At 37.5% G+C, this 26,012-nt stretch overlaps 2 protein-coding genes across 3 annotated transcripts; both read left to right on the top strand.

The window, feature by feature from the left end:
- The first annotated feature begins 947 nt into the window (after positions 1–947).
- Positions 948–3,194, top strand: LOC131304042 (L-type lectin-domain containing receptor kinase IX.1-like). Its single transcript, XM_058331139.1, has one exon. It carries the CDS (start codon positions 948–950, stop codon positions 2,949–2,951), a length of 2,004 nt encoding a protein of 667 aa, XP_058187122.1. The 3' UTR covers positions 2,952–3,194.
- A 3,452-nt stretch (positions 3,195–6,646) lies between these two features.
- On the top strand, positions 6,647–21,870 carry LOC131303815 (probable rhamnogalacturonate lyase B). Of its 2 annotated transcripts, XM_058330843.1 has the most exons (18): positions 6,647–6,748; positions 8,383–8,499; positions 9,012–9,104; positions 13,388–13,457; positions 14,197–14,318; positions 15,078–15,128; positions 15,214–15,351; positions 16,017–16,136; positions 16,287–16,422; positions 16,527–16,700; positions 17,142–17,294; positions 17,370–17,476; positions 17,592–17,673; positions 17,783–17,924; positions 18,050–18,203; positions 19,600–19,716; positions 20,029–20,155; positions 21,352–21,870. In XM_058330843.1, exons 3-18 carry the CDS (start codon positions 9,031–9,033, stop codon positions 21,622–21,624), a joined length of 2,040 nt encoding a protein of 679 aa, XP_058186826.1. In that variant the 5' UTR covers positions 6,647–6,748; positions 8,383–8,499; positions 9,012–9,030; the 3' UTR covers positions 21,625–21,870. The 2 variants fall into 2 exon arrangements, with proteins under 2 accessions (XP_058186826.1, XP_058186827.1); XM_058330844.1 differs by lacking the exons at positions 6,647–6,748; positions 8,383–8,499; positions 9,012–9,104 and adding an exon at positions 11,866–12,196.
- The last annotated feature ends 4,142 nt before the right edge of the window (positions 21,871–26,012 follow it).

The raw sequence follows: 26,012 nt of genomic DNA, 5'->3' as shown, positions 1-26,012 counted from the left end.
CAACTATCACTTTTTCTCACATCAACATCCCATCAACTATCACTTTTTCTCACAGAGACTTTCTTGCATTTAAAATCGTTCATACAGGCCCCCTCAATTACTGGAAACGAAAAAAAATGCTAACTCCATTAACGGAATGGAGAAAATGACTAATATACCCTTTTTTATAAGGAAAAAGTACATAAACACCCCCTCAACTATCACTTTGTTCCACGAAGACCCCCAATATTTATATTATACCCCTATTCTATCAGTCATTGTTCTAATCATTTTTTTCGTTTTATACAATTTCTTTTTTCCTTACATCAATCATTTTAAAGAGAACCTTCTGTATATAACCCTAAAATTGCATCTTCACTTATTTCATCCATAAAAGATCAAATTCCACCAAAAACATCTTGAAAATCGTGGCACGACGGCGGCAGATGCAGCGATGGTTCTTTTGCTGAAAAGGGAAGAAGAGGAGGGAAATGAGACTTTTTTTATAACAGCCAAGGTTGGTACCAATATCATTTTCAACAATTATTCATGCCACTATAAGAAACTTTTTTATATTTGTATGTAACTTAAAAAATTTTCTTTTTATTGCCCCCGTCCGGAGTTGTCCAAGACCGAGGGCTTGCAGTGCGGGGCTTACCCGGGGCTGGCCCAGGGTAGACAGTGCCTTTGAATCAATAGATTTACAATGTAGTCATTGTCTACAATATAAATATATACTGCCGGAAAATAACAAAAAAAAGAATGTCGTCACTGTCTGTGTTATATTATCAGCTACTAGCTAGTACATCATTCCTATCACCGTAAAGTCTACTATGTACTAAACAAAAAGGGTAGTTTAAACTTAAACAAAATGAAATTAGACTAGTTCAAGTTTCAACAACTAGTTTACGTTTCAACAGATGGTTGTATAAATTTTCAACGCCTATGTACTGCACTAGCGCAAGAAAATGGCTACCTCTACCCCTAACATTCCAACTTCATTTCCATCACCAAATGCTCAAGTTAGTCTCTTCACTGCATTCATCTTATTTCTTCTTCCCATTGCTCGTTCAGATTATTTCCAAGTCACTAACTTTTCTCCGGCTACACCCGGCATAGTCTATCAAGGAGATGCAGTGACGTTGGCTGGAGCTGTAGAGTTCAACTCACTCACTTACCTATGTCACGTCGGCTGGGCGACATACGCAGAGAGGGTTCAACTATGGGACTCCAAAACAGGGAAACTCTCTGACTTCACCACCAATTTCTCCTTCATAATTGACACCCTAGAGTCATCCACATACGGCCATGGGCTCGCTTTCTTCCTAGCTCCGGTTGGTTTCCAAATCCCCCCTAACTCAGCCGGTGGGTTCCTAGGGCTTTTCAACACAACAACTAGCAATTCAGCAGAAAACCAAATGGTGACGGTTGAGTTCGACTCCTACCCGAATCCTGAGTGGGATCCTGCATATGAGCACATCGGGATTAACAACAACTCGATTGGTTCGGTCATTACAACTCCATGGAACGCTAGCTTGTACAGCGGAGAAACGTGTACTGCTTCAATTACATACAATGCAAGTACAAAGAATTTGAGTGTGTTTTGGTCTTATGGTGGAAACTCTAGTTCACAAGGCAGTCTTTCTTACAAAATCGACCTTATGGAGATTCTACCGGAGTGGGTCATGGTTGGATTTTCGGCTGCGACAGGACAGTATTTGGAGAAACACACACTTGAATCATGGGCGTTTAGCTCAAGTCTCAACACGAAAACTGCGAGAGGGAAGCACACGAACGATATCAAATTGGTAGTTGCTTTAACAGTTTCAATGGGTGTTTTGATTTTGGGAGCGGGGATATTTATAGGATCTGTGATTGTAAGGAAAAGGAGGCGTGTTCGAAGGAAAAAAACAGAGAAAACCAACTTGACGTCGCTCAATGATGATTTAGAAAGAGGCGCCGGACCAAGGAGGTTTTCCTACGCAGATCTTGTATCAGCTACAAGCAACTTCTCGGCCGAAAGAAAGTTGGGTGAAGGAGGATTTGGGTGCGTTTACAGAGGATACTTAATTGATTTAGACACAGCTGTAGCCGTGAAGAAAATTTCAAGGAGATCCAAACAGGGGAAAAAGGAGTACATAACAGAGGTGAAGATTATCAGCCGGTTAAGGCACCGGAATTTGGTGCAACTCATCGGTTGGTGCCACGATAAAGGCGAGTTCCTTCTTGTCTATGAGTTTATGCCCAACGGAAGCCTCGACGCTCACCTCTTTGGGAAAAAGATTCCTCTCACTTGGGCGGTGAGGTACAAAATAACTCTAGGTTTGGCTTCCGCATTGCTATATCTACACGAAGAGTGGGAGCAATGCGTGGTGCATCGGGACATCAAGTCGAGCAATATTATGCTAGACTCAGGATTCAATGTCAAGCTCGGAGACTTTGGGTTAGCCCGACTCATGGACCACGAGCTCGGACCGCAAACAACTGGCTTAGCAGGAACGTTAGGGTACTTGGCACCCGAATATATAAGGACAGGCAAGGCAAGTAAAGAGGCAGATGTTTATAGTTTCGGGGTGGTGGTGTTGGAAATCGCTAGCGGGAGGAAATCAATCCTTCCGACAGACGAAGAATCGGAAATAGGGTTGGTGGAGTGGGTTTGGGATCTCTATGGAAGAGGGCAAATTCTTTCCGCCGTTGATGAGAGACTAAAATCGAATTTCGATCTGAAGGAAGTAGAGTGCTTGATGATTGTTGGGTTATGGTGTGCTTACCCAGACCATAGCCTTAGGCCATCAATAAGGCACGCAATTCAGGTACTTCATTTTGAGGCAGCAATGCCTCATCTGCCTATGAAGATGCCTGTCCCAATGTATCATGTACCTGGTGCAGGAACATCCAGGACCAGGCCTGAAGAACCGCTGATACATTCTGGTGAGGAGATGATAAGTTCAAGTATCGAAATGGGTCGTTAAATTTTTTTCATTTGATCGACTTTATGTGCTGATAACGGTGGCCAAGACACCGCGAAGTAGATTTTGGCAGTTGTTCTGCTAGTGTGCAATAGTTAATAACCTTCATCACGACTGTGAATATGGAAGGGTTCTATCAGTAGATCCATGCTTGCTAAGTTTGTATTTAATTGGCTACTCTTGATTTAGTATATCAATTCAAGGCATGTAGTAAAGATGACAAATTTGACAATCGGAGCTTTTTTTTTCTTAGGGATTCTTTTCTCTTGCATTTAGTTTCTGTGAGTGTCTCAATAGACTCATTGCAACAAATTGGGTCTTTAGAGAAGAAAACGTAAACTTGGAATGTGGACCGTACCGGGTCAAGGAACCCAATCAGTAAAGTGGCATACCCACTCAGTAAAGAGGCTCATTAAGTAAATTAGCCAAGCTCGGCTCGTTTACCCCCAAGGTTTGGCTTTTGGACTACAAATATCACCCCATATTCCACCCCCTTAGTTTTGAACAAGAAAAAGAATAACGCACGCGAAAACAGCAAATATAAGTAGCTCTTATTAATTATATTAATTCCTCTTTCTCTAATGGGTTCCACGAGCAAGCTCTTATTCTGGGGATCTCCGGCCCGCACATCCTTCTCCATTGTTCTCAGTTAAATTAACAAAAAAGAAGTCTCATTGATTTACCGCTACACATAGACATGCAAGAATACGGAGGTGATCGTGAATCAATAAATTGTTACCGCGGCATAGCATGTCGTCAGCTGTGGTCCGAGGGTAGCGATGGCGTCGATTGGTGTCACGGTTCGCTAATTGGTTCGAGATGACGGAATGAAGTAGTAGCAAGGTAGCGCAGCAATGGCTGATGGTTTTGGGGGTTAGGGTTACGGATTCAATAGGACGTCTGTGAACGGTGAGGAGAGAGAAGAGGGAGTAGCAGGGCTAGCACAGAGAGAGAGAGAGAGAGAGAGAGAGAGAGGGGAGAGCAGAGGGAGTAGCAGGGCTAGCACAGAGAGAGAGAGAGAGAGAGAGAGAGAGAGGCAAAACCCCTCTGGCTACGGCTAGCTAGGAGGAAGGAGGAAAGATTTTCGAAGATTACGGCCCTGTTTGTTAATCTTTTTGGCCTTCGGATTGGACTGATAATCTCAAGAAATTACTAATCCTTTGATTGTTTTTTTTACAATAAAGGTGTGGTGAATCCCTTCATTAGGGTTATTATCAATATCTTGGGGACTTGATATTAACAATTCAATTCCTTCCTTGTCAATGCACAAATACGAAAATAGTCTTCACCAATCTCATCTTCTTACCAATTTTATCCCATGTGAAGGGCAAAAACGAAAATGTATACTATTTATCAAATCTTATTTCACGTGAAACAAATATGATATTAATAATCTTATCATTTAATCTCATCTCAAACAAACATACTCATCACCAATTCCATCTCCGTACTAATTTTTTTCTCATTATCAATCTCAATCATAATCTCATCTCCTTACGAATCCACGAGGCGTATGAGAAAAGAACTGTGCTACACACACAGCAATCTGTGCACAGATTGTGCACAGATTTCATTGTGGGGCCCACCATGGATTCCACATAAATCATCCGAGCCGTTCATTAAATGTAAAAAAAAATTTCAAAGGTCCCCTGTAAAAAATAAGCTCAATCCAATACCTATAGGTGCTTCATCCAGCCATCTAATTTTTCATTCAGATTTTCGGATAATGAAAAGTTATATGATTGGATCGAGCACCTATAGATATCGGATTGAGATTATTTTTTACGAGGACCCTTGAAAAAATGTTTTACATTTAATGAACGGCTCGGATGATTTGTGTGGGACCCGTGGTGGGCCCCACAACAAAATTTGTGCACAGATTGTATGTGTGTAGACTTTCTGATGAGAAAAAGGGTAGTCATGTTGTTCTTTTTTTTCTTGGTGAGAAAGTAACCCCTTAACTATGCCTTCTTTCCACGAAGATCCGCTACGTTTAAAAAAGTTCATACAAACTCCCTCAACTATAAGAAATAAAAAATCGGCCAACTCTGTTCATGGAAAGAGAGAAAATAACAATTCTACGCCTAAAAATCGCCCACACTGACCCTCTCATCTATAAAAATTGTCCACGCTGATCCCTTTATCTTAACGATCTTTTTGACAGAAGAATACTGATTTGTTAATGGTTATAATTGAGGGGGTCACTATGAACGATTTTAAATATTATATGGTCTTTGTAAAATAATAGTTGAGAAAATCTCTGTGTACTTTCACTAATTATTTCTTTTCTTTTGGAAAGACAAGACCAAACACTAATCTTGCAGCAACTAGAATTTTTACAGTTTGTAGATAGACAGAATTTTGAACGAAAGGGAGCATGTGATTAAAGCCTTTTTCCTACCAATAAGTTGGAAGCTTTTCAAGGATTTTTCATTATCCGTTATGGACTTTCTCATCCTAGGATTTCAAACCTAAATAAGATTAGGAGAGGACTGCGATTTCAAGAAGAGAAGATTTTGTAAACTAATTAATCTTAAATTATTTTAATCTAATATACACTTCATCCGCCTTAATTTAAATAACTCCTACGATTTTTTCTGCATTTTAAAAACTGGAGCCGTTCAACTTGTTTAAAATATATTTTTAAAGGTACCAGCGAGAAATCAGCTCAAAACATAACCATGAAGTGCTTGATCCAAACAGTTTTTCACAAAGCTTGACAATAACTATTTTATGGACCTCATGTTTGGATTAAGCACTTTCCAGTTATATTTTGAGCTGATTTCTCGCGAATACCCTTAAAAACATGTTTTAAACAAGGTGAACGATTTGAATCATCAAAATATGACCCGGAAGGCTCCGAACCATGAGGTTCGCATTTACGAATCTCATTTAAGGTCTTATTAGTAGGGGAACTGATATAGAGACAATACATTTTTCGAAGCCCCACACGAATAATTGAAGCCGTATACTTTGTTTAAAACATATTTCTAACGGTTCCCGTAAAAAATCAACTCATTTGGATATCAGTAAAGGCTTGATCGGCGCATTCAATTTTATCCTATCAAATCAACTAAATGAGCCGATCAAGTCCTTACTAATGTCCAAATGAGTTAATTTTTCACGGGACCCCTTAAAAACATGCTTTTTTGCTGAACCACACTTAAAAAACATATTTTAAATACATTGAACGGCTTCGATCATTTGTGTGAAGGCCCCACGTGGGGTATATACACCAAACATGCATGGGTATTTTTGTTGAAAGGTCAAGAGTTATTTTGGAAATTTCTCGCCAAAGGTTGCAACACAAAGAAGAACAAATAATCGAATTAACTATTTTTTTTTTTGTTGTTGTCAACATTGTATACATCAGCGAGAGTTAGTGAGGAGTGTTAGAGTTAGTACAGAAAGGTCCAGAGACTATTCATAGCCCTGGCCCCCAAAGTCCTACCCCCCGTGGGACTCGAACCTTGGTGACCACCGGGGGAGGGAGATGAGCAACTAATTTCACTAGAAGCGGTTCTCAATTAACTATTCATCAACCACTTAATAATGTATTTTCTTTTGATCGGCCACTTAATAATGTATTAATGAGGTACAAGGAGTTACTATTAGGTCATTGAATTCTATCTCTCTCACATAAATATATGCAACTATTCATGTGTTGTCAAAATTTGGCTCTCTTTTATTCACTAAATGAAACGAAACACCTAAAAATGCAAGCAAACTATTTGTTACACAAATAGCAAAAGCAACATCTGAAATCATGGAATTTACAGAATGAGGATGCTCTTACAAAAGTATGTAGATTTAATTCTCTCCTCTTTTTCCCCAAAAGTATGGATATCTGTAATTCCCTTTAACCTTTTCTTTCTTGATTATTGATTCTCCCTTCCTTCTCTTCTCCTTTAACCTTTTCTAAGGTTCTTCACACAGTTGTTACTCACATGATCCATACATCCATTACATATATGTATGATGTTATACCGATATAGATTCTTTTGGAGATCCAGTAAACCAATATTCGGAGGAGCAAACTCTTAGGCTCCGTTCAGTTGTCGAATATGATTGATGAGATCTACGGATTCTCAGAAAAAAGTGAAGTGAGGTGACGTAAAAGAAAATAATTTATTTTTCCCTGTATGTTCTCTTGACTATAAATCTTTAAGAAAAACTAAAATTTCTTAGTTCTATTTTGCAGGAAAGTGGTTTCATTTTGCAGGAAAGTGGTTTCCAGTTAAAATGCTGAAGCTGTGAGTTTCACAACTTTCTTAGTAGCTGAACACATAGAAAGTAACATGAAAGTTGAGTTTCCCGTAATCTCTCATCCTTCCGTACAATTGAACGGGACCTTATACGTAGTTTCACGCGTATCTTAGAAACAATTAGTATGTATTTTATTAAGGCAGGCCGGGTCCTGAGACAAAGCCGCCGGCAAGATGGCCGTCACGGCCAGGCGTGCACCTACGATTTTGCCAGGCTTAGGGAGGCTAGGAAAAAGTCGTACTTTTTTTTTCAAAAAAATAGAAAAAAAATCGCCTGGATAGAATCGTCTGATTCTAGTACTTAAGATTAAGAAATGAGCAGAGACTCAGACTAGCAACTGGTGGGCTCTTTTTTTATTATTATTTAAGTTTCTTCAGTAGGAAATCAACGCGTCGAAAGATCTTTTTGATCTCATAGGAACAAGTCCAACCAAGTATAGTAGTGAAAGTTATATGATGTAATTTGCGATAAAACAAATGAAAGAGGGTTCAGCGTATATCCGTTGATTTTCATTAGGAAGACACAGGTGAAACGTTTGTTCTAATTCGTAGACCTGTTTTCTTGCAAGTTTTTCGTTTTGCCTTGCAGTCCATTCTTCCCATTTGCAGAAAAGGGTTTTGGAATTTCCCGTAACGATTTATACTTGTGCTTTAGCTAGGGCGTTAGTTCAGTGGCAAAATTTTGTAAGAGCATCTGCTTTGTGGAATTGTGCATGCATTGCCGAATGTTAGGTCTTTCTCCCGTTCTTCCTGCCCATACCTCCATTTTGGGAGTTACATGAATTCTGTTATTGTCCTTGTTTAGTTGTGCGGGTTTTCATGCCTCTCTTCCATCTTTGCTCACAATCTTTTTATTTTATTTTTATGTGATAAAGAATAACAGGAAAAGTAGAAGAGGAAATAGATGATACACTATTAAAGTGAAAAAACTTTATTTAGTGGGCTTTTTGACAAATATTGATCTTCTTTTATGTTACTTTACTGGATGAACCCAAAAAAAAAAAAAATGAAAATACTATGGTCCAAAAAAAAAGGTCGATTGAAACTGTACAATAAAAGTTAGAAATGTAATCTATTAGGGAAATGTGGATCAACAAAAGCAGATTTATCATGTCTTTACTATAATTTTGCAATTAATTCTATTTTATTTTATTTTTACAAATTCATAGGGGCTAATTTTACCAGCTTGCTTTGGACTCCAAAAAAGTTACGGCTGGTCCCTGTATTAAGGTACTCAAACCTTTGGTCGAGTGGACCAAAGTGCCAAAGTAGCACTCACAAAAAGCGTAAGTAATGCAGGTCAATATTTTAGTTATTTTATAAATATCTCCATTTTCTTTTATTATTTTGAATTTAGTATTTCAGCAGGAATCGTTCCGTTGTAGCGTAAATTGCCTAAAATATTAGGTTTTGTTATTTAGGTTGATTCTATTTTCCTTTTATTATTTCCTTAACGTTCTCCAAGATTTAGATTTCTAGCTTTCCTTTATGTTATTTTCTTCTTTTTAGCATTTTTAGGTTATCATTATAAATAAGGATGTAAGCGACTAGTGAATTGTTCACGAACAAGTATACTCCATCTACGAACACACAAATAATGGATCCATCACCGACCGTTAGTACTCCGGTCTGGTCTCGTCTTCAACTCTTGCTTGCAACACCTAGCTCGTCTTTGTACGACATCTATATCTGTGGGTTATTAACAGGTATACTCGCGGGTTTATACTTGTGGCGAATATTTTCCATCTACATTGATTGTTTTGTTTCTAAAATTCTATTTGTGCATGTCTTTTAGCAGGTTCACAGATTGTACTAGGATGAAAAAAGTGGGGTGGCTAGGGCTCCTTGTTCAGCTCTTCTTCGTGCTTGCTGATTCCAGTCACTATAACGGGTGAGAACGTTTTTTATAGGAAGAATAAATAAGTTGCTAATTATTCAATTTTCTTCTTCTTCTTTTTAGTATTTTTTGGGGCACATGAATTTCACATATAGGTTTATAACCTCTGTTAACTTAACACCGAATTTATTAGTTTCCTAAAATGAAGAGAAAACATGATGTCCATATTTTATGAACTTAGAAGTGAATAAGCACATATCGAAGTGTAATTAGCAAAACAATGAGATTTGTCCCGCAGAAATTAGTAGTTCATGTGTTCTAACGCCGATTCAACCATGCACCCTAAGTTGTCAAAGCCAAAAAGTCTAGCCTTACCGCATGGTTTTACACCGCATTTGTACCGCACAGCTAGTGGTCGCTATCGATATTCGTTAAAGTTGATTTTTTTTTACGAGGTCTCATATTTTAAAATTTATATATTTTTTTCTGTATTTTTTGGAACCCAGAGTGGGCCCCACTAGCCGTGCGGTACAAATGCACGGCAAAACCATACGGTAAGACTAGCACGGCTGTATCAAAATACAAAGTGAGAATAATAGAAAAAATCCAAATACACACCACGAAGCTATTTCTCACCCAAGTATAATAAAATTAATGGTGAATATTGGAGTACCATCTAATGTGACACGTAACCGTTTAATATTAATTGGTTACGCTTATAGTGTAAAGACTTGTTAAATAATGCTTATAGTGTAAGACTTATTAAAAAGTGAAAGACATATTAATTATTAATTATGCATAATTAATTACACGCAAATGGTCTTGATCGGAAAAAAAAGAAGCGCAAATGGTCTTGATCGGAAAAAAAAGAAGTCAAGTCTTGTAAATGATCAAATTACACGCAAATGATCAAATTTACTTTGAAGAAGTCAAGTCTTGCGGGATACAACATGCGCAAATGGTCTTGATCGGAAAAAAAAGAAGCGCCCAAATGGTATTTACTTCCATAAATTCTCTTTCCTAACGTAGCCTCTCCGTTCGTGTTGAAATCTGGCCTTTATTTGCCCCAACCTGCCTCTGTTCGGCTTCTACATTTTTCAAAGCAGGTTCTTGGCCTGTTGTGTAGGGTTTGTGTTGTAGGCAATGGTGGAGCTATATTAGGGCCCGGCCTCCGAGGGTTTCGAGTTAAATTTTTTTTTTAATTTTGTATAACTTAATTTTGAATATTATTGATAAACATTAGTGTACAGCTACTTATAATCTTAATAATTTTTGTTTGATTTGATAAAAAAATCAGTTATTTTACATTCTCATTTTTTAATTTCTTTTATAAATAGAAAATAAGCACGTGACAATTGAAGTAGTCTAAAGAAAAAAACAATATGATTGGTATACTTTAACTACATTATGCTATAATCATTTTAATGTACAAATGTAATGTATTGGAAATAAAAAAATTATATAATAAGAATATTTCGATAAAAAATATGTTTACAAAATTACTCCCGGCTAAAAATCTTGGCTCCACCATTGGTTGTAGGGTTATAAGTTATAACAAAGGGATTTGTGGTAATAACTCTGGGTGTGCACGGGTCGGGCGGGTCGGGTTTGGCCCCGAACTGGAATCCGACATGTCGGGTAACACCATTTTTGGCCCTGAACCGAACAAGTAGTAAGAATTGTCAGTGAGCCCGATTTTTTTTACGTCGGGTTGGGTCGGACCAAAACCGAATTAATCTATATGAATTGGTCAGTTTGGGTCGGGTCGGGCAAGAAACACACCACCCTGAACCGAAATCTGATTTTTAACAGAAAATGAACCCGTACCCGACCGAACCACATGTTCGGCTCCGCCCGAGATCCTTCGGGTAGGTTTGAGTTGCGGGTTTTTTGCACACCCCTTAACAACCTAGCTGGCTAATGGGCTGGGCTTACTGATTCGATCCGTCTCAAAAAAAAGTTCTCAAAAAACATCAAGTTACGTACATTACATAGATTAATTACCTGTAAGATAATTGTGATATGTAGTAAAGTTTCGCACCTCCAAATTGTACTTATTTTAACTTAGTTTGAAAACTTAGCGGACTTTAAATGAGAAATCATGGGTAGTTTTTTATTAGCTTGAAATAAGTTTAAAATTAAATAAAACTCGACTGAAAGCTTTAGTAAAGTGATATATCATCCCAGAAAAATCTTAATTGAGTAAACCTTGAAAGAGTCTACATTTGAAAGCTTATCATGTTGAAAAACAAGCTTTAAAAAGGGTCTGTTAAATTGATAGTAGTACCCATGTAATGAAGACATATATATACCATCCCTGGAATATGGTAGATTCTATTAGTATAACGGTCCGTATCGGACTACTTTAAATTTTATTATTTTTCTTCAAGTACCGGATAATACCAGACAATACCGAACAAATATCGGACGATTTTTTCTTTTTTTAAAAAAATAAATATGTATATAATATTATAAACACTTTTATGTGAAAAAATAACACTAATAACGATAAATTCGAAACGGTATTCGCTATTTTACCGATACCAGTACATATCATATCAGTAGAAAAATCGGTACTCTAGCCGGTACAGTATTCAGAACCTTGATACCAGTACCCATATTATTGTTATTTTTCAAAAAATTTAGCCAAAATATACATTTATTTTAAAGAAAATAAAATAGTCGAACGTTGGAGCTGAAAGAGGTTCTAGGGTTTTGGGGGGGATATCGTTACATCCATATTAGTGTTATTTTTCAAAAAAATTAGCCAAAATATACATTTATTTTTTAATTTAAAGAAAATAAAATAGTCGAACGTTGGAGCTGGAGGTTCTAGGGTTTTCGGTGGGTTTCGTCACACTTTGGAAACATAGCACCAAATTGGAATTAGACATTCAATTTTTTGGCCTGTCGTCATGTGGTGTATTTGGTTGGAAAGGAATGACGATGTCTTTAGCCAAAAAGAAGAAAATCTGGAGTTAATTAGGGTTCAACTGGCTTTTTGGATTGAAGATACTCCGTAATATGTAGCAACTGTGTTAGTTTTAGTAGTGAAATTGACAAGGCTACAACGCCAAAGAAGCTGGTGGAAGGACATGTTGTATCATGGCGTCAGGCAAAGCAGATGATGGGTTCTTCTTTCACCTGTACGTAATTGCCTATTGTGTTTATGCTACTGAATGTTCTAGGGCATGTTTGATTAGTTGATTTACTGTTGAGGTGATATGGGTGTCCTACTTAGGTGAATTGAAATGCCGGAAAGTAGTAATCTCGTTAGGAAGGGCAGATAAAAAGTTCTTGGAAACCACTTGGGCTGATAAACAAGTCGAAGAGCCAAGCTGTTGATTGTGCAATTTTGGTACGAGTACTTTGCGAATTTTTTGAAATATGTTATGGGATAAGCTTTTTTTAGTGAAACGAATGGATCTCAAACAAGTTTTAATCGAGCCTAATGGACCAGAACACGAGTAACTTGAATTTCTAAATAATCGATCAATAAGCTAAGTAGTTGCTTGTTCGAGCATGGTTTGAAAGCTTAACAAGCTTCAAAAAAAAAAAATTTCAGGCTTGGTTTATGCATGTAACGAACCGATCTTGAACGAGTTTTTGTGTGAACAGTGAACATGAGCTCGAATTTGAGTAGCTTGGTTTGTTTACCGGTTAGCTAAACACCGTCAAGAGGAAAGTTAACAGTTGAAAAAGAAAAAGAAGCCTTGGAATATGCCATGAGTAGTGTTGGTCATCGCAAAGGAGGAGTTATTTCAAGTTCAATCTTCGAAAATAGTGAAATCCCAACTAGCAAGGGGATCATTAATACTGTGTATATTCCCTGTCTTGTGGAATTACCTGTTCAATATAAATTTGTAATCTTCGCGCTTAACTGTCATTCAAATGCTTGAAATGCGGTCACACAGAATTGGTAAGCAAATTGCACATCTTATCTGCTCAATAAAACAAGTTTTTAGTGGTTGGAATTTGCTAGCTACAAGCTTTTTTCTTTGTTGAGAATTCGGGGTTTTGGACTTCTGCTGGTGCTTTAATGACCTTTCAGTTTGGGTGCCTATTCCATTGCCTCTCTCCTTGTTTTGATTGTAGTGTTCTTTCCATTATTCTCTTAGTATCCGTTTTTGTTGATAAAAAGGAAAAAAAAAACATCAGGGACAAAGTAAGTGTTTAAGAACTGTATAACTCACCAGATAGTGTACTACTTCAGATTGGTTACTTCTTCATTCATGCCGTCTGTGAGCTTGTATTCAAGACCTTAACACTTCTTCATTCATGCCATCAGTGAGCTTGTATTCAAGACCTTAACTTTGTTATCTTACTTCCAAGTGCAGAGGTATTTCAGAAACCAGCCAAGAATTGTCCCACGCTTCTAGGGTCCATTTGCAATTACACGGTCACCAAGTAAGACTGAAATCGTTTTTCCCATTTGTACATTTAGGTCGCACATCTTTGGTGCTATGTTTAAACAAGGTATTATGCTCTCGTTTTTACTTGAATGTTAGCTGTGTTTCAGAAGGGGATATAGTACTTCTATTTTTGAAAAGTGAAAAGTACTTTGCCAAGGAAAAAAAATGTATGAGGGGGCAATGACCTTGCAGAATCCAGAAATGATACAGACCAGGAAACCCAATCAACAGTCTAGATTTAAAGAAACTCTTTCAGGGAAGAGTTTTGGTCTTCCAGGGAAGAGTTCTGGACCGTTGAGTGGGTCTACCAGGTCTGTATAGAATCCTTTCAAAATTGTTAAACGTTCTCATAGAGTGGTAAGAATGAATAGAACTACTGTCATTTCACTTGTCTTTTCAATATGTGTTCCTCAAATGATGCTTATATGGTGACCTATGAATGAAGCATGGTTTATATTTGTTCCTCAAATGGCTAAACGTTCACATAGAAGTATTCGTGCTTCACGGATGGTGGCAAGCTTAAACAAGTTTATTACTACCTGAGTGCATCTTAAGCTTATTTGCATGTAGGCGAGTATCGATATTAGTTTGACATTTACTTTTCGAAATCACTGCTCAAATGATTAACTGGCAGGGCATGTTTAACAATTTCTATCATTTTTTGCCCTTTATTTGTTTGTTATACCACATGTTGTCTTTTCACTTAACATTTGTTCGTGGAATCTATAATTCAGGTGGTGATGTCTAATGGTCTCGTTACGGTCACCTTCTCAAATCCAGCGGGCATGGTCACGGGAATACAATATGACGGGATGAAAAACGTACTTGAAACTGCCAACAAAGAAGATAATAGAGGGTACTAATTTCACGTGTACTTCATCTAGTTTATGGTTTTGGTCCTCTTATGCATTGTGATTATACCTCTGATATGTGTGGTTTAACCCCATGCCCACACTCACTCACACATGATCAAAGAGAAAAACACACACCGAATTACGTTCTTCAGTACAATACAGCCAGTACCTCAAGTGAAATTGTCATAACCTACTCTGTTCTCTTTACAATCTATCCCTTTCTATCGCACGTACCTTAGATTTTAGAAAATTTCCCCCCGGAGAAATTGAGACCTCATAACCTGAACCAATCCTCGTGCAATCTACGTGCACGTATGCACGTAGACCTGAACCAAGCACGTGCATGTAGATTGCATGTAGACCTCATAACTTACATGATAATGTTATGGGTCCATAGATTGCAGTATTCGTGGTGACAAATGAATCTCTGTAATACAAGACACCATGAAATACTTAGCAGGAGGTGAAAATTGTTGCTTTGCTACCAATCGACACTCTCTTTATTGAATTCCAGACTCTCGAGGGCCATTAGCTCTTCTAATTTTATTGTACTCAGGCAGTTGTTAAATCGTATGTTTCTTTGATTTGTTATTTCTCTTACTTGGTTGTTAACGTCAGAGTTGTTATAGCATATGAGAACTTATATTTAGTGTAGGCATCATCGTCAAAAAGAAAATTGCGTTCTGTATAGTAAGAAATATGACCAAATCCTTACGATTCATGATTCGTTTCGATTCATGATTTGACCACTACGCTTGTAGGTATTGGGATGTTTACTGGGATCGGCCTGGTACAAATATAACCAACGACAAGTAAGTTTCATTGCTTTGACTATAATTGGCATTGCTATGCATAAGAGAATGACCATTTGACAGCAGCAGTTGTTTGATTGAGCAGGCAGTCAAGCGACTCGAGACATTCATTCAAGTTATCAGGAACAAAGTTCAAGGTCATAGTGCAAAATGATAATCAAGTGGAGATTGCGTTTGTTACATTGTGGAACGGTGCAGGATTTCCGTTAAATGTCGACAAAAGGTGCACTGCAAATCTTAAACTTTCAAGGTTCGCTATTTTACCTGAAAACAGAATGATTTTCATGCAAAGATTGAAATGACTTGCAATGTAAATTTCCACAAGCTAATTTCAAGCGTGGAGGCGAAAATCACGAGCTATGGTTCATTGGGCTTGCGCCATGGAATCCACCTGAGCAACTCCTTGCTGTACAGAATGAAAACGTGTTCCATCGTGTGGATCATGCCCATGGACTGAACGACTGTCCCTGTGAATCGACTTTAGCTACTTCGGATAATATCACCATTGATTCAGCACCTTCCAACTGTGAAATAAACTTTCAAATGGCAACCAAATACCTGAAAATAAATTTCAAAGTGTGTTTTTCCTGTATAATCTTTTTCATAAGTCTGAAATGTTTTACTTCTATCGGACCGCTTTTCCATCATCTCTCCTAAAATCAATTGGTGTTAGGGAGGGCTTCCATTAAGTCTTTTAAAGCATTCGACATCGCACCCTCAAGTCTGTTTTTAAAGCGGTCGCAGAGAGTGACATTGTGTAACCAAATCCATGGGGGCACTCGGCACTCTGGGCCCAACAACTTTGAAGCAAACAGAGCCCATAGAGTTCTTACTAAAAATATTCTTAATCCATTTGAGGTTGTATTATCATCTGTACTACCTTTGCAGATATATTATGCTCAAAGGCAGCTCTGGCTTCTATTCGTATGCAATATTCGAGCGCTCAAAAGGAATGCCTGAAGTGAATATTTACCAAGCAAGGATTGCATTCAAGCTTCAAGAAAACAAGTAATCAAAGGAGAATTAGTTCATTGAAATCTTGCATTTTTCACTATGGCCTTGAGCTTGTTTGGCGGACTAGTATGGTTAATTATTACAACTGCATATATCAAACAAATACATGGTTTGCCTAGTGTGTGTCTAATCAATCGCGATCAGGTTTCATTACATGGCGATATCTGACAAGAGGCAAAGGGTCATGCCAACGGCCAAAGATCGAAGAAATGCTCAACCGCTTGACTACCCAGAGGCCGTTCGGTTTTCAAGACCAGGAAATCCATCCCTAAAAGGAGAGGTTGGTAGTAAATTTCTAGATAAACTAAGAATGTACGACATTGCCAATGATACGCTTCGAAATATTTGCTGTGTGCATATGACTGTTATCTGATATGGATGTAGGTGGATGACAAGTACCAATATTCCTGCGATAACAAAGACAATCAAGTGCATGGGTGGATATCCGACAATCCGAGATCAGTAGGGTTTTGGATCATCACACCAAGTAACGAGTTTCGGACCGGTGGGCCTCTCAAGCAGGACCTCACTTCCCATGTTGGCCCCACAGTCCTCTCAGTGAGTATATTTTGTTCCTTCGCAAACCAGGTTTTGAATCCAAATTTTTGTACAAGGGAAAAAGATTTCTCGATCTAGCCCTCAATATCGATTGTCATTTTAGTTAAATCAATCGTCAATAGCTTTTCACAAGTTGCATAACAAAGGTAACTCACCTTTTTATAATACGTATACATGAACGAACATCTATGCTTCACCGGTCATGTAATGGAACTTGAACTTAAAATGTGAACGTATTTGTCACAGGGTAGCAGGATGTTCCAATATGGATTGTAAGAAATCTTTTTCCTTGTACAAGATGTTCTTGTTTAGTTCTTTTGACTCCTATTTCTTTGAAAAGAATCCCATCCGCGACATTTGGATTTCAATACAACTAAGAACTTGCTCAGTTCATGTGTAGCTTCTTTGTATGAGGCCTTTGATTGAGGTTGTTGTGTCCAGATGTTTGTGAGTACCCATTATGCAGGGGAAAACCTGGGAATGAAATTCAGAAATGGAGAGCGGTGGAAAAAGGTCTTTGGCCCCGTCTTCGTATTCCTTAACTCGGCTTCCAACAACCATAGATCTTCACTTTGGCATGATGCTAAATCACAGGTACTTATTCATGTCCTTAACATTAGAACTTACGAAGCAAACTCGCTCATAATTTTAGTCGCTCACGTTCATTAGATGGCGAAAGAAACTGCAAGCTGGCCATACAATTTTCCCCAATCACCAGATTTCTTCCACGCCAATCAACGGGGCTCAGTTAGTGGCCGATTACTTGTTCGTGATGGGTATGGTTACTAATACCACAATCCTCGATGTGGGGTGCGAGTCTTATTCAGTATGTATACTCTCATGATTTTTTGAGTTTAATTTGATTATTTTCCTCTCTTTTCTATATTTTAGAAGAAAACTCATGTCAGCTGCCTCAGCTTCGGTGGGTTTGGCACCGCCAGGAAATGCAGGATCATGGCAATATGAAAACAAGGTTATATATATCCTTCTTTAGTTAGTAAATCATAGTTTCTTTTTTCCAGAAATGATTTTTATAAAGGTTCTAGCGACGATATATAAGATCGTTAGATATTTGTTGACAGGGTTATCAATTTTGGACGCAAACTGATCGTAAGGGGAATTTCGTGATCAAAGGTATTCGACCTGGGTTGTATAACTTGTTTGCTTGGGTCCCCGGAGTTATTGGAGATTACAAATACGGTCCTTTTGTCAAGGTCGCATCAGGTTTCAACTTTTTAAATCATTTTATGACAGTATTTCAGAAGTCTAGAACAGATTAACGATTCAGTTCGCCAAGTAGGTAACTTTAGTTGACACCTTTTGTCATGCTGTTGGACGTTCAAATGCAGGGTCTAATATCAGACTGAGTAATCTGGTGTATGAACCTCCAAGAACCGGTCCTACTCTATGGGAGATAGGCACCCCTGACCGCGTTGCAGCTGAATTCTTTGTGCCAGATCCTAAACCAGCCTTGGAGAACCATTTGTACGATAGCTTTGACAAGTTAGTGTTCCTGAATGTATCTTCCTCCTTGTTTTAAATATCAGCTGGCTTGAGCGTTTTTTTAGTCCCAATTCTCCTTGTGGAGATATGAGGACTGCACCTTTCTGCTTAACTAATAGCATTTGCAGCAGCCCTATGTTGATTTGCACCACATTGGCTAGAAAACAAAACCTTTTCAATGTTTCATATCTGTATGAGATAAAAATTTCACATTTTTACTCAATATCATTTGATTTCAAGTGCATTTCTAAATAATTACAACATAATTTATCGAAGAATATGGGACACCCTGCATAAGAACTTAAGTGTTGAAGATGTGTCCCCGAAGCCTTATAGACTTGAGCTTGGGAAGATCTGAAGTTGGGCAAGCAGTTGAACCCGAGTCTTTGTAACATAGCTGAATACCTTGATACATAGTGGGATAACCTTAGTCACATAAGCGCGTGCGAGTGTGAGCGCAGGAGCGCGAGCGTGAAAGTGTCTCTTAAGAACCTTCAAAACAACTAAAATTCGTGAGTGCGAGGCGTGAGCGCAAAGCGAGGATTGAGGGCACGAGTGTACGTAGGTCATTTTGAAGGATTATATGTGACTAAAGGGAGAACTAAAATTGCATGCATAGAATAAGAGGTCTATTCATAGGGGCTGTAACACGATGTCCCACATTGAAAGTCAACGGGATAGTATTGGGTTTATAAGAACTATGTGAGCTTTTACTAGTAACTTGGGTTTAAACATTTTGAGTCGTTTTGTTAGGCTTCAATAAGTTACAGTCGTCTATTTGAGGCATTATAAAACGTATCAGAGCAATTCGTGTACATGACCACATGGGCTTGGGACTTTGTGTGGCCACTACCGTGGTGTCTTTGTAATGGTTGGGAGATAGTAACAATCCGTCCCACATCAAAAGGTTACGCGGGGTTTAGGATAAACCATGTGGGCTATTACAGATGACTTGGTCTTAAGCAGTTTGGGTGTTTTAGGCTTCGACAAGTTATTGGGCCTATAATCTTCTTAGGGCATTACAGGCGCCACGACTACTTTGGCTGCTCTTATAATTGTGGCGATAACTCTCAAGAATTCACAAATTGGCTCACCTGTTTCTCAAATACACATAGCTCAATGCTTCTAATACCACTATTTGGCTGAGACACCTAAAGGTACCACAAGGGGCACCTGCCCCTCAAGTTTTCAGAAATGACTTGAGCTTAAGCAGTTTGGGTGTTTTTAAGTTAATGACATTTTGTGCAATCATCAGATGTTTTAGATGCAGTAAGGCATTGCCCAACTTCGAATGGAATCTTTAGTTTAAGCTACTCTGCCCCAAGTCTGCTGCGACCATTTCATGTCCTTTACAAATGACTGTTTTATGCTCACGAAATCTGTATTGGGCTTTCAGGTTTAGGCAGTACGGGTTGTGGAACCGGTATGCAGAAATATATCCCCGTCAGGATCTCGTCTACACTGTAGGAGTTAGCAACTATAGCCGAGACTGGTTTTTCACTCATGTCACCAGGTATTCGTCCTTGCCCTTTTTCGTCCTCTGTCTCGTTCGGCATCTCCAATGTTGTGTGACAAGATGGCAATACTATCACTATTTTCCACAAAAACCATTCCCTATTCGCAACCATGATTATATAACATTGATCATGAGGCAAAAAGGATGCCAAATTTAGATTTTGCAATACTATTTTTTGACTAGATACCTTTTTAACACACCATTGTGGGGAAATTTTGTGGAAGTATAGTTCTGGTTTGGATTTGAAACAACCATCGGAGATGCTTTAATACTAGTTTGTAACTCCTGGTTTAATTTTTGCATTTGTAGGCATGAGGGAGATGGCAAATACACAGCCGCCACATGGAAAATCTTGTTTGAGATTAAAGCTGTTAACAGGGCTGGAAATTATACTCTTCGTGTGGCACTGGCATCAGCTAATGAAGCTGAACTGCAAGTATGTAGCCTTTTCAACTTATCTATAAGATGTGGCTCTTAACCCATCTGGTTGTACCTCTTGCCTTGCCAGGCCCGGCCCAAGGGCAAACCCTAAGAGGCTTGAGCTTGGGCCCCAAGTTTTGGCCCAAAAAGAGGGGCCCCCAGTAGGAGTATTTATATGTAATTTTTGTCGCAACATAAATTCTCCTTGGTTCAGTAGTAAGATAAGTACCAATCCACATGCTGTGGTTGGGTTCGGTTCCTGCCCCTAACACTTCTCGTAAGTTTTTATTTTGTCAAAAAATGCCTTGTGGGAAATTTGTTGCTGCTGGGTTTCAAACTTGTGTCAAAGAGAACACAAGGAAACACCCAAACCACTTAACCAAAGCATGTTCTCTGTGAAATGTGGTCTAAAATTTTTATATATAGAAATTATCTCATTATTTTATAATTGTGAAAAAATTTAAGGCCCAACTTGATGATTTGGCCTAGGGTTCCAAATACATTGGGCCAGCCCTGTGTCTTGCAAGGGGAAAGTCTAGGGTTTGAATCTATTGAGAGATATCGAACCCCCTTTGGTTGCTAACACATTAATTTTCCGCTAACTCCCACTAATGTATATAATACAGTATTAGAAAAAGAAAATTATCAGTACCATTCCTTTTAGGATTATTTCCACTTTGCACCTTAATGTACTGTCAATTTATCAAAGTTTATCAACTCGGTCCTTCCTCTATTTGATTTTTTCAATCTCAATAGCTGTCATCTTGTTCCTATTTTGACCTCTTCATTTCCACTTTGAGCCTTTCAAGCATTGGACTATCTCTCACCATCACTTTGTTTTAGCGCTATGTCGCATTTTCTTATCCAAAGTTCGATGGACATGATGACTGGGACACAATGACAGCAATCAAATTGTTGAAGGATTGATTCTTGAAAACCTAGAGTTGGAAGGACGAAGGACGAATTCTTTGATATTTTGAGGTTACAAAGTGTAGTTGACTCTCCTTTGAGTTGTTTTATGTGCATCTGGATGCAGTTTGGGGCGAATTGATCACTATTGGATTCCAAATCTGCACATTTAGTACCTCTAGCAAAAAAAAGAACACTGCACCATCTCTAACCTAAATTTGACAGTCATTAGTATCTTTCCTGGAAATTCCAAATGCCCACAATCGATTGCTGATGCTAATAAAGTTTTACGTGGCTTTTAAGGTCCGCATCAACGACGAAAGTGGACCTCCAATTTTCAGCACCGGCCTCATCGGCAAGGACAATGCAATCGCAAGACACGGAATTCATGGCCTGTATTGGTTGTATGGCATTGTCTTCCCGGGGTTTCAGCTTTACGAGGGAAGAAACACAATCTTTCTAACGCAGTCGAGAGGGTCAAGTCCCTTTAAAGGCCTCATGTACGATTACATCCGTTTAGAAACAACCTGGGTAGACAGACAGTATCGATTAAGAAAACAATACAAGACCCATTGAGTTTTTTCAAGAAAGAATCCAGAATGTCGAGCTTGTAGCACTGTATTCTCGAAAGTTTTCTGGAATTTTGGGGGGTTAGTTCTATTTTTGTGGGTTTATAGAGGTGCCGGTATCGAGTATATGGTTAATTTCCAATAGAATTATGTTAGGTGCTATGTATGCCTTGATGTGTTAGGCTGAGGCTGATGTTTTTGTATGCCTTGTACATATTTTTAGAGATATCTATGATTTTGTATTGGTTTTTTTTAATCTAAGGGTGTAAAGGACCGGTCTTTAAACATTTCACATTCGAATTGCTTTGTTACCTATCCACGCTTCTGTAATAGGAAATTAAACCAGCAGGGGTTGAGGGCAATGATAATTAGTTGGAAACCAAGGGTCTCAAAAAGCCTTTGATCTGGGGTTCGACTTCCATTCATGTGTTAATCCGTGCGTTTACATGATCTTGCATGATTGAATCAGGCTGCCCACCAATGGGCTTGTAGCCCAGTTGGTAACTCCTGGCTCTCCCTCGTAGGAGACCAGGGTTCGAGCTCCATTGTGGGTTCAGGGCTATGGATAGCCTCTGAACCTACTCCCGCTGATGTATACAATATTAGCACAAAAAAAAAATTTCAGGCTGCCCTACTTTCTTTATTTCTTTTAAAATTCTCCTATTTCTCCTCGTTGAAGTAATATCTTCGATGTCGATAAATTGTGTTTTCCAATCCAATAGATAGCAAGGTTTTTATTTTTATTTTTTATAACCGAACGTCTGAATCAGCTTGCCTGCACCTCAACTAATTCCGGAACCCTAGAGTTAACAACCAGACAAATTCTCTAATGGCTCCAAGTTCTTATGCCCACTTGGTCAAACCCCTTCGAGTTTTCTAATAGAGCAAGTTCAGTCCTGCGCACTAAAAGTAGGAAAATAAATAAATATTACACAACCGAAAGTAACCAGATTCTATATTTCTATAATACATACATATATGTAGTTCCTGTAGTGAGGCTGGGTACTACACAATTTTTCTATGATGCCCCAATATGGTATATTGGGGCATGATGCCCTCATTTAATACGGACCATTAGATCAGGTTTTAAGTTAATCTGGGCCCTTGGATCAAAACCACCCCCAAAAAGTAAGGTGGTTTTGCGTTTTTTCAGCAAAAAAAGTCAATATACTTACCATGAACACCGGCTCTTCTTACCATATTTTATACTGATATTTACCACAAAATAAGGCATACTTACCCATACCTAAAGGCTTTACTTTAACGTTTTTTGCCCTTTCTCTCTCTAACTTGTTCTCCAGGTAGCCGGTTTGAGCGTGAAAATGGACTTTGTTGGCAGAAAAATTTACCCTTTTGCAGAATTTTTTTTAATTATTGAAAATTTATAAATTCACACCACTTTTTTTATTCTATTCACCCTATTTTTTGTCACTTTTCTAATCATTTGTGTAATAGACTACCAAATATTGGGTGAAAATATAAATATAATTTAATAATATTTATTTTATTAACCAATTTTTTTTATAACAATTTTTGGAAACTAGGTTCTTAAGCCAAAAAAATTCCTTTATTTTAAATTCATGTTGTTAATATATTCCATTAAATTATTTTTAATTAAAAAGTATTTTACAAAAATTTTTGTGAAAACAATTATTCATTTATATTTTGAATAACTTACAATTAATGCTGTTAATATATTCTATTAAATTTTTACTTTGTGTATATATATATATTTTTTAAAAATTTACAAATAATAAATATAAACCATATTATTGTATTAATCTCCTAATTAAATTTAAATAATTTATTTAAAATAATTTATGCAATCGATTAACATGATATTATAACAATTAGTAGCTATAATTGACATTAGACTAATTAGTGGTAGGGTGGCGACTAATCTTTATAATCGATTATAGTAGTCAAAATCATTTGACTGAGAGCTTAATTGATTGATCAATTCAATAAGTGATGATTGATTATAGTAGCCAAAGTCATTGGCTAATTGCACTAATGATATAACGATGATTGAGCATTAATATAATTGGCTAAAATGAATTGGTTGATGTAGGTTAATAGTGATCAATGTTAATAGTAGATATAGTAGTTAACAGTAGTCTTGGTTGTGATCAAATAAGTGATTGATACAATTGACTAATGTAAGAGTAACCACTAACTATTGATCTGTAATGGCTCATTCAATAAATCATTTAGCTTCATTAATTGTTAAGGTATTATACTTTAATTACAAGCAATAAAAATTAAGTAGAACTAAGTAACATATATCACATTTATTGTGGTAGTTACCTTATTAACTGCCCTCATTATGATGAATTAATTACGTTACTTAAATACGTACCTACCCGTCATTAATATTATACTTACCACAAAATCAGGTTATCCATATCAAACCATCCGATAATTGTTACCATTACAATAATCGGCAGTTACTTCATGGTTTATGTGTACATACCACAGTTTAAGCTAGTACTTACCTTTTGAAAAGGATTCACTTACTTTCAAACTTATGCAATAGATGCTTACTTACCCCACATTATGACATTAAAGATACGAAATTCCTCCCCCCTACCTTAAACTCTTCAAACTTATCCATCTGATTTTTACTTTTCCAAACATATTCTCTCTTGTCTAAGGAAATGAATATTGAAGAACCTTTCTAACTTCCAAGAACAATAAATTGAAGAATTTGACCAAAGTAAGTTTATCCATATTATGAAGTCTTATTTTAGTTGTGATTCTTAGATAATGAACATAATTTGTTTTTGTTTTTTTTGAACAAAAGATCAATAATTATGTTTTTGGTTTGTTTAGATAAAAATAGCCATGATGTATATCAACTAGTTACCACAATATATGCAAACACTTACCATGATATATAAAAATAACAATAATGTATATCAGTTAGTTATGTTACATAAATGCGTGCATACTCATAATTAATGTCATACTTACCATAGAATAAATAAGGCTACGTATACCACAATACTTGATCATTATTACCACTATGATTGTAACGACCCATATTTTGGTGGTTAAAATTATCATTATTTTTAGATTTAAACAAAAAAAAGAGTATTACTTAGTAATTATTTGTGCTTTTGCCGTTTGAAAAAAAGAAAAGAAAAGAAAGAAAATAGAGGTATGGCAATATGCACGTATATGTACAAGTGGCAAGACATGAAACTATTGAGGTGTCAAATTTTGGGCATTAGGTGGAGGAATTATGGGAGCTAATATATTGTTTTGGACATGTGGCTGGAAGAGGTGACTCAGTAAACTTGCCTTTGACTTCACCTTGACACCTAGCTAATATCCACCATTGACACATCATACTCCCAAGCCAATATAAATCAACATAATCTCTTGTTCACTTTTGTTGTAGTTGCACCAAGAGAGAGAGCCCAGGGAGAGAACTTTTTATTCTAGAGTCATGAACTCATGGTTTAGAGTTAGGAAACCTACTGATACGTTTGGTTGGTAAAGAAAAAAAGGACCAAGATAAATTATTCAGTGTGATCTTTGTCCATATATATACGTACAACATAGGATTTTCTTGAGGCCATTAGATTTTGATCAGCAAACTATTAAAAACATGTGGAAAATCAACTGATCATGTAGGCTTTTAGAAAGTGAGGTTTCCTGTTGTGGGTGCATGGCAATCAGTTTTGGCTGAGATCTTTGCGTCACATGTTTAACGGTTCCGATCATAATTTTAAGGTACCGGGTAGTGTGCAATACATTCCAAGCTAAATCTCTTTGCAAAGAGTGTTCTTTGATTCTCTCATATTTGTACTCATTTGATGTCTAAGCTTATTGATTCAGTTATTGTCACTTCTTGTATCGTGACACAGAAAGTATTTGGCTGAAAGCCATGGAACAGATTGGTATATGTTTAAGCCCACCGGGTCACAGAGTTATCAAAGTTGTACGATGGACTGCCCCACGGGGAGTCCAGAATGTTTATGGGGCCCATGTGTCCAATACAGAGTTTTGACCTGGGTGGTGCTTGGCATGTTACCGAGATGAGCCGGGTATAAGGCTACAAATGAAAACATTCAGAATGATCCTACTTGATTTGTTATCCTCGTTTATTGAACATATTCTTATTGCTAGCCATGTTATTGTCCTCATATTGCATATACTACCCGGGCGTTTTATTTATTTTTAGGTGCAGAGCAAGTAAGTGGGGACCCGAGTTTGAGTATTTGAAAGATTTAGCTTTAGAAATATGTATCGTTTTGGAGGTTTTTAGGCCCACCATGTACATTTGTTCTTGACGACTTGTAATTATTGGAGATGTATTTATTTTGAGGCAATGTAAAAATTTGGATCGTCACAATGATATTCAGCTATTACTTAATGATGTGAATATAC

Source organism: Rhododendron vialii, chromosome 10a, assembly GCF_030253575.1.
Source record: "Rhododendron vialii isolate Sample 1 chromosome 10a, ASM3025357v1".
Classification (NCBI taxonomy): Eukaryota; Viridiplantae; Streptophyta; class Magnoliopsida; order Ericales; family Ericaceae; genus Rhododendron; species Rhododendron vialii.
The sequence above is the reverse complement of the archived record's forward strand: the minus strand, read 5'-3'. Positions and strand labels throughout refer to the sequence as shown.

Coding starts and splice junctions, on each gene's coding strand:
- LOC131303815 (XM_058330843.1), top strand. CDS start 9,031: ATGAAAAAAGTGGGGTGGCTAGGGCTCCTTGTTCAGCTCTTCTTCGTG. Junction 14,319..15,077: donor AACAAAGAAGATAATAGAGG/GTACTAATTTCA, acceptor CTACGCTTGTAG/GTATTGGGATGTTTACTGGG. Junction 20,156..21,351: donor CTAATGAAGCTGAACTGCAA/GTATGTAGCCTT, acceptor GTGGCTTTTAAG/GTCCGCATCAACGACGAAAG.
- LOC131304042 (XM_058331139.1), top strand. CDS start 948: ATGGCTACCTCTACCCCTAACATTCCAACTTCATTTCCATCACCAAAT.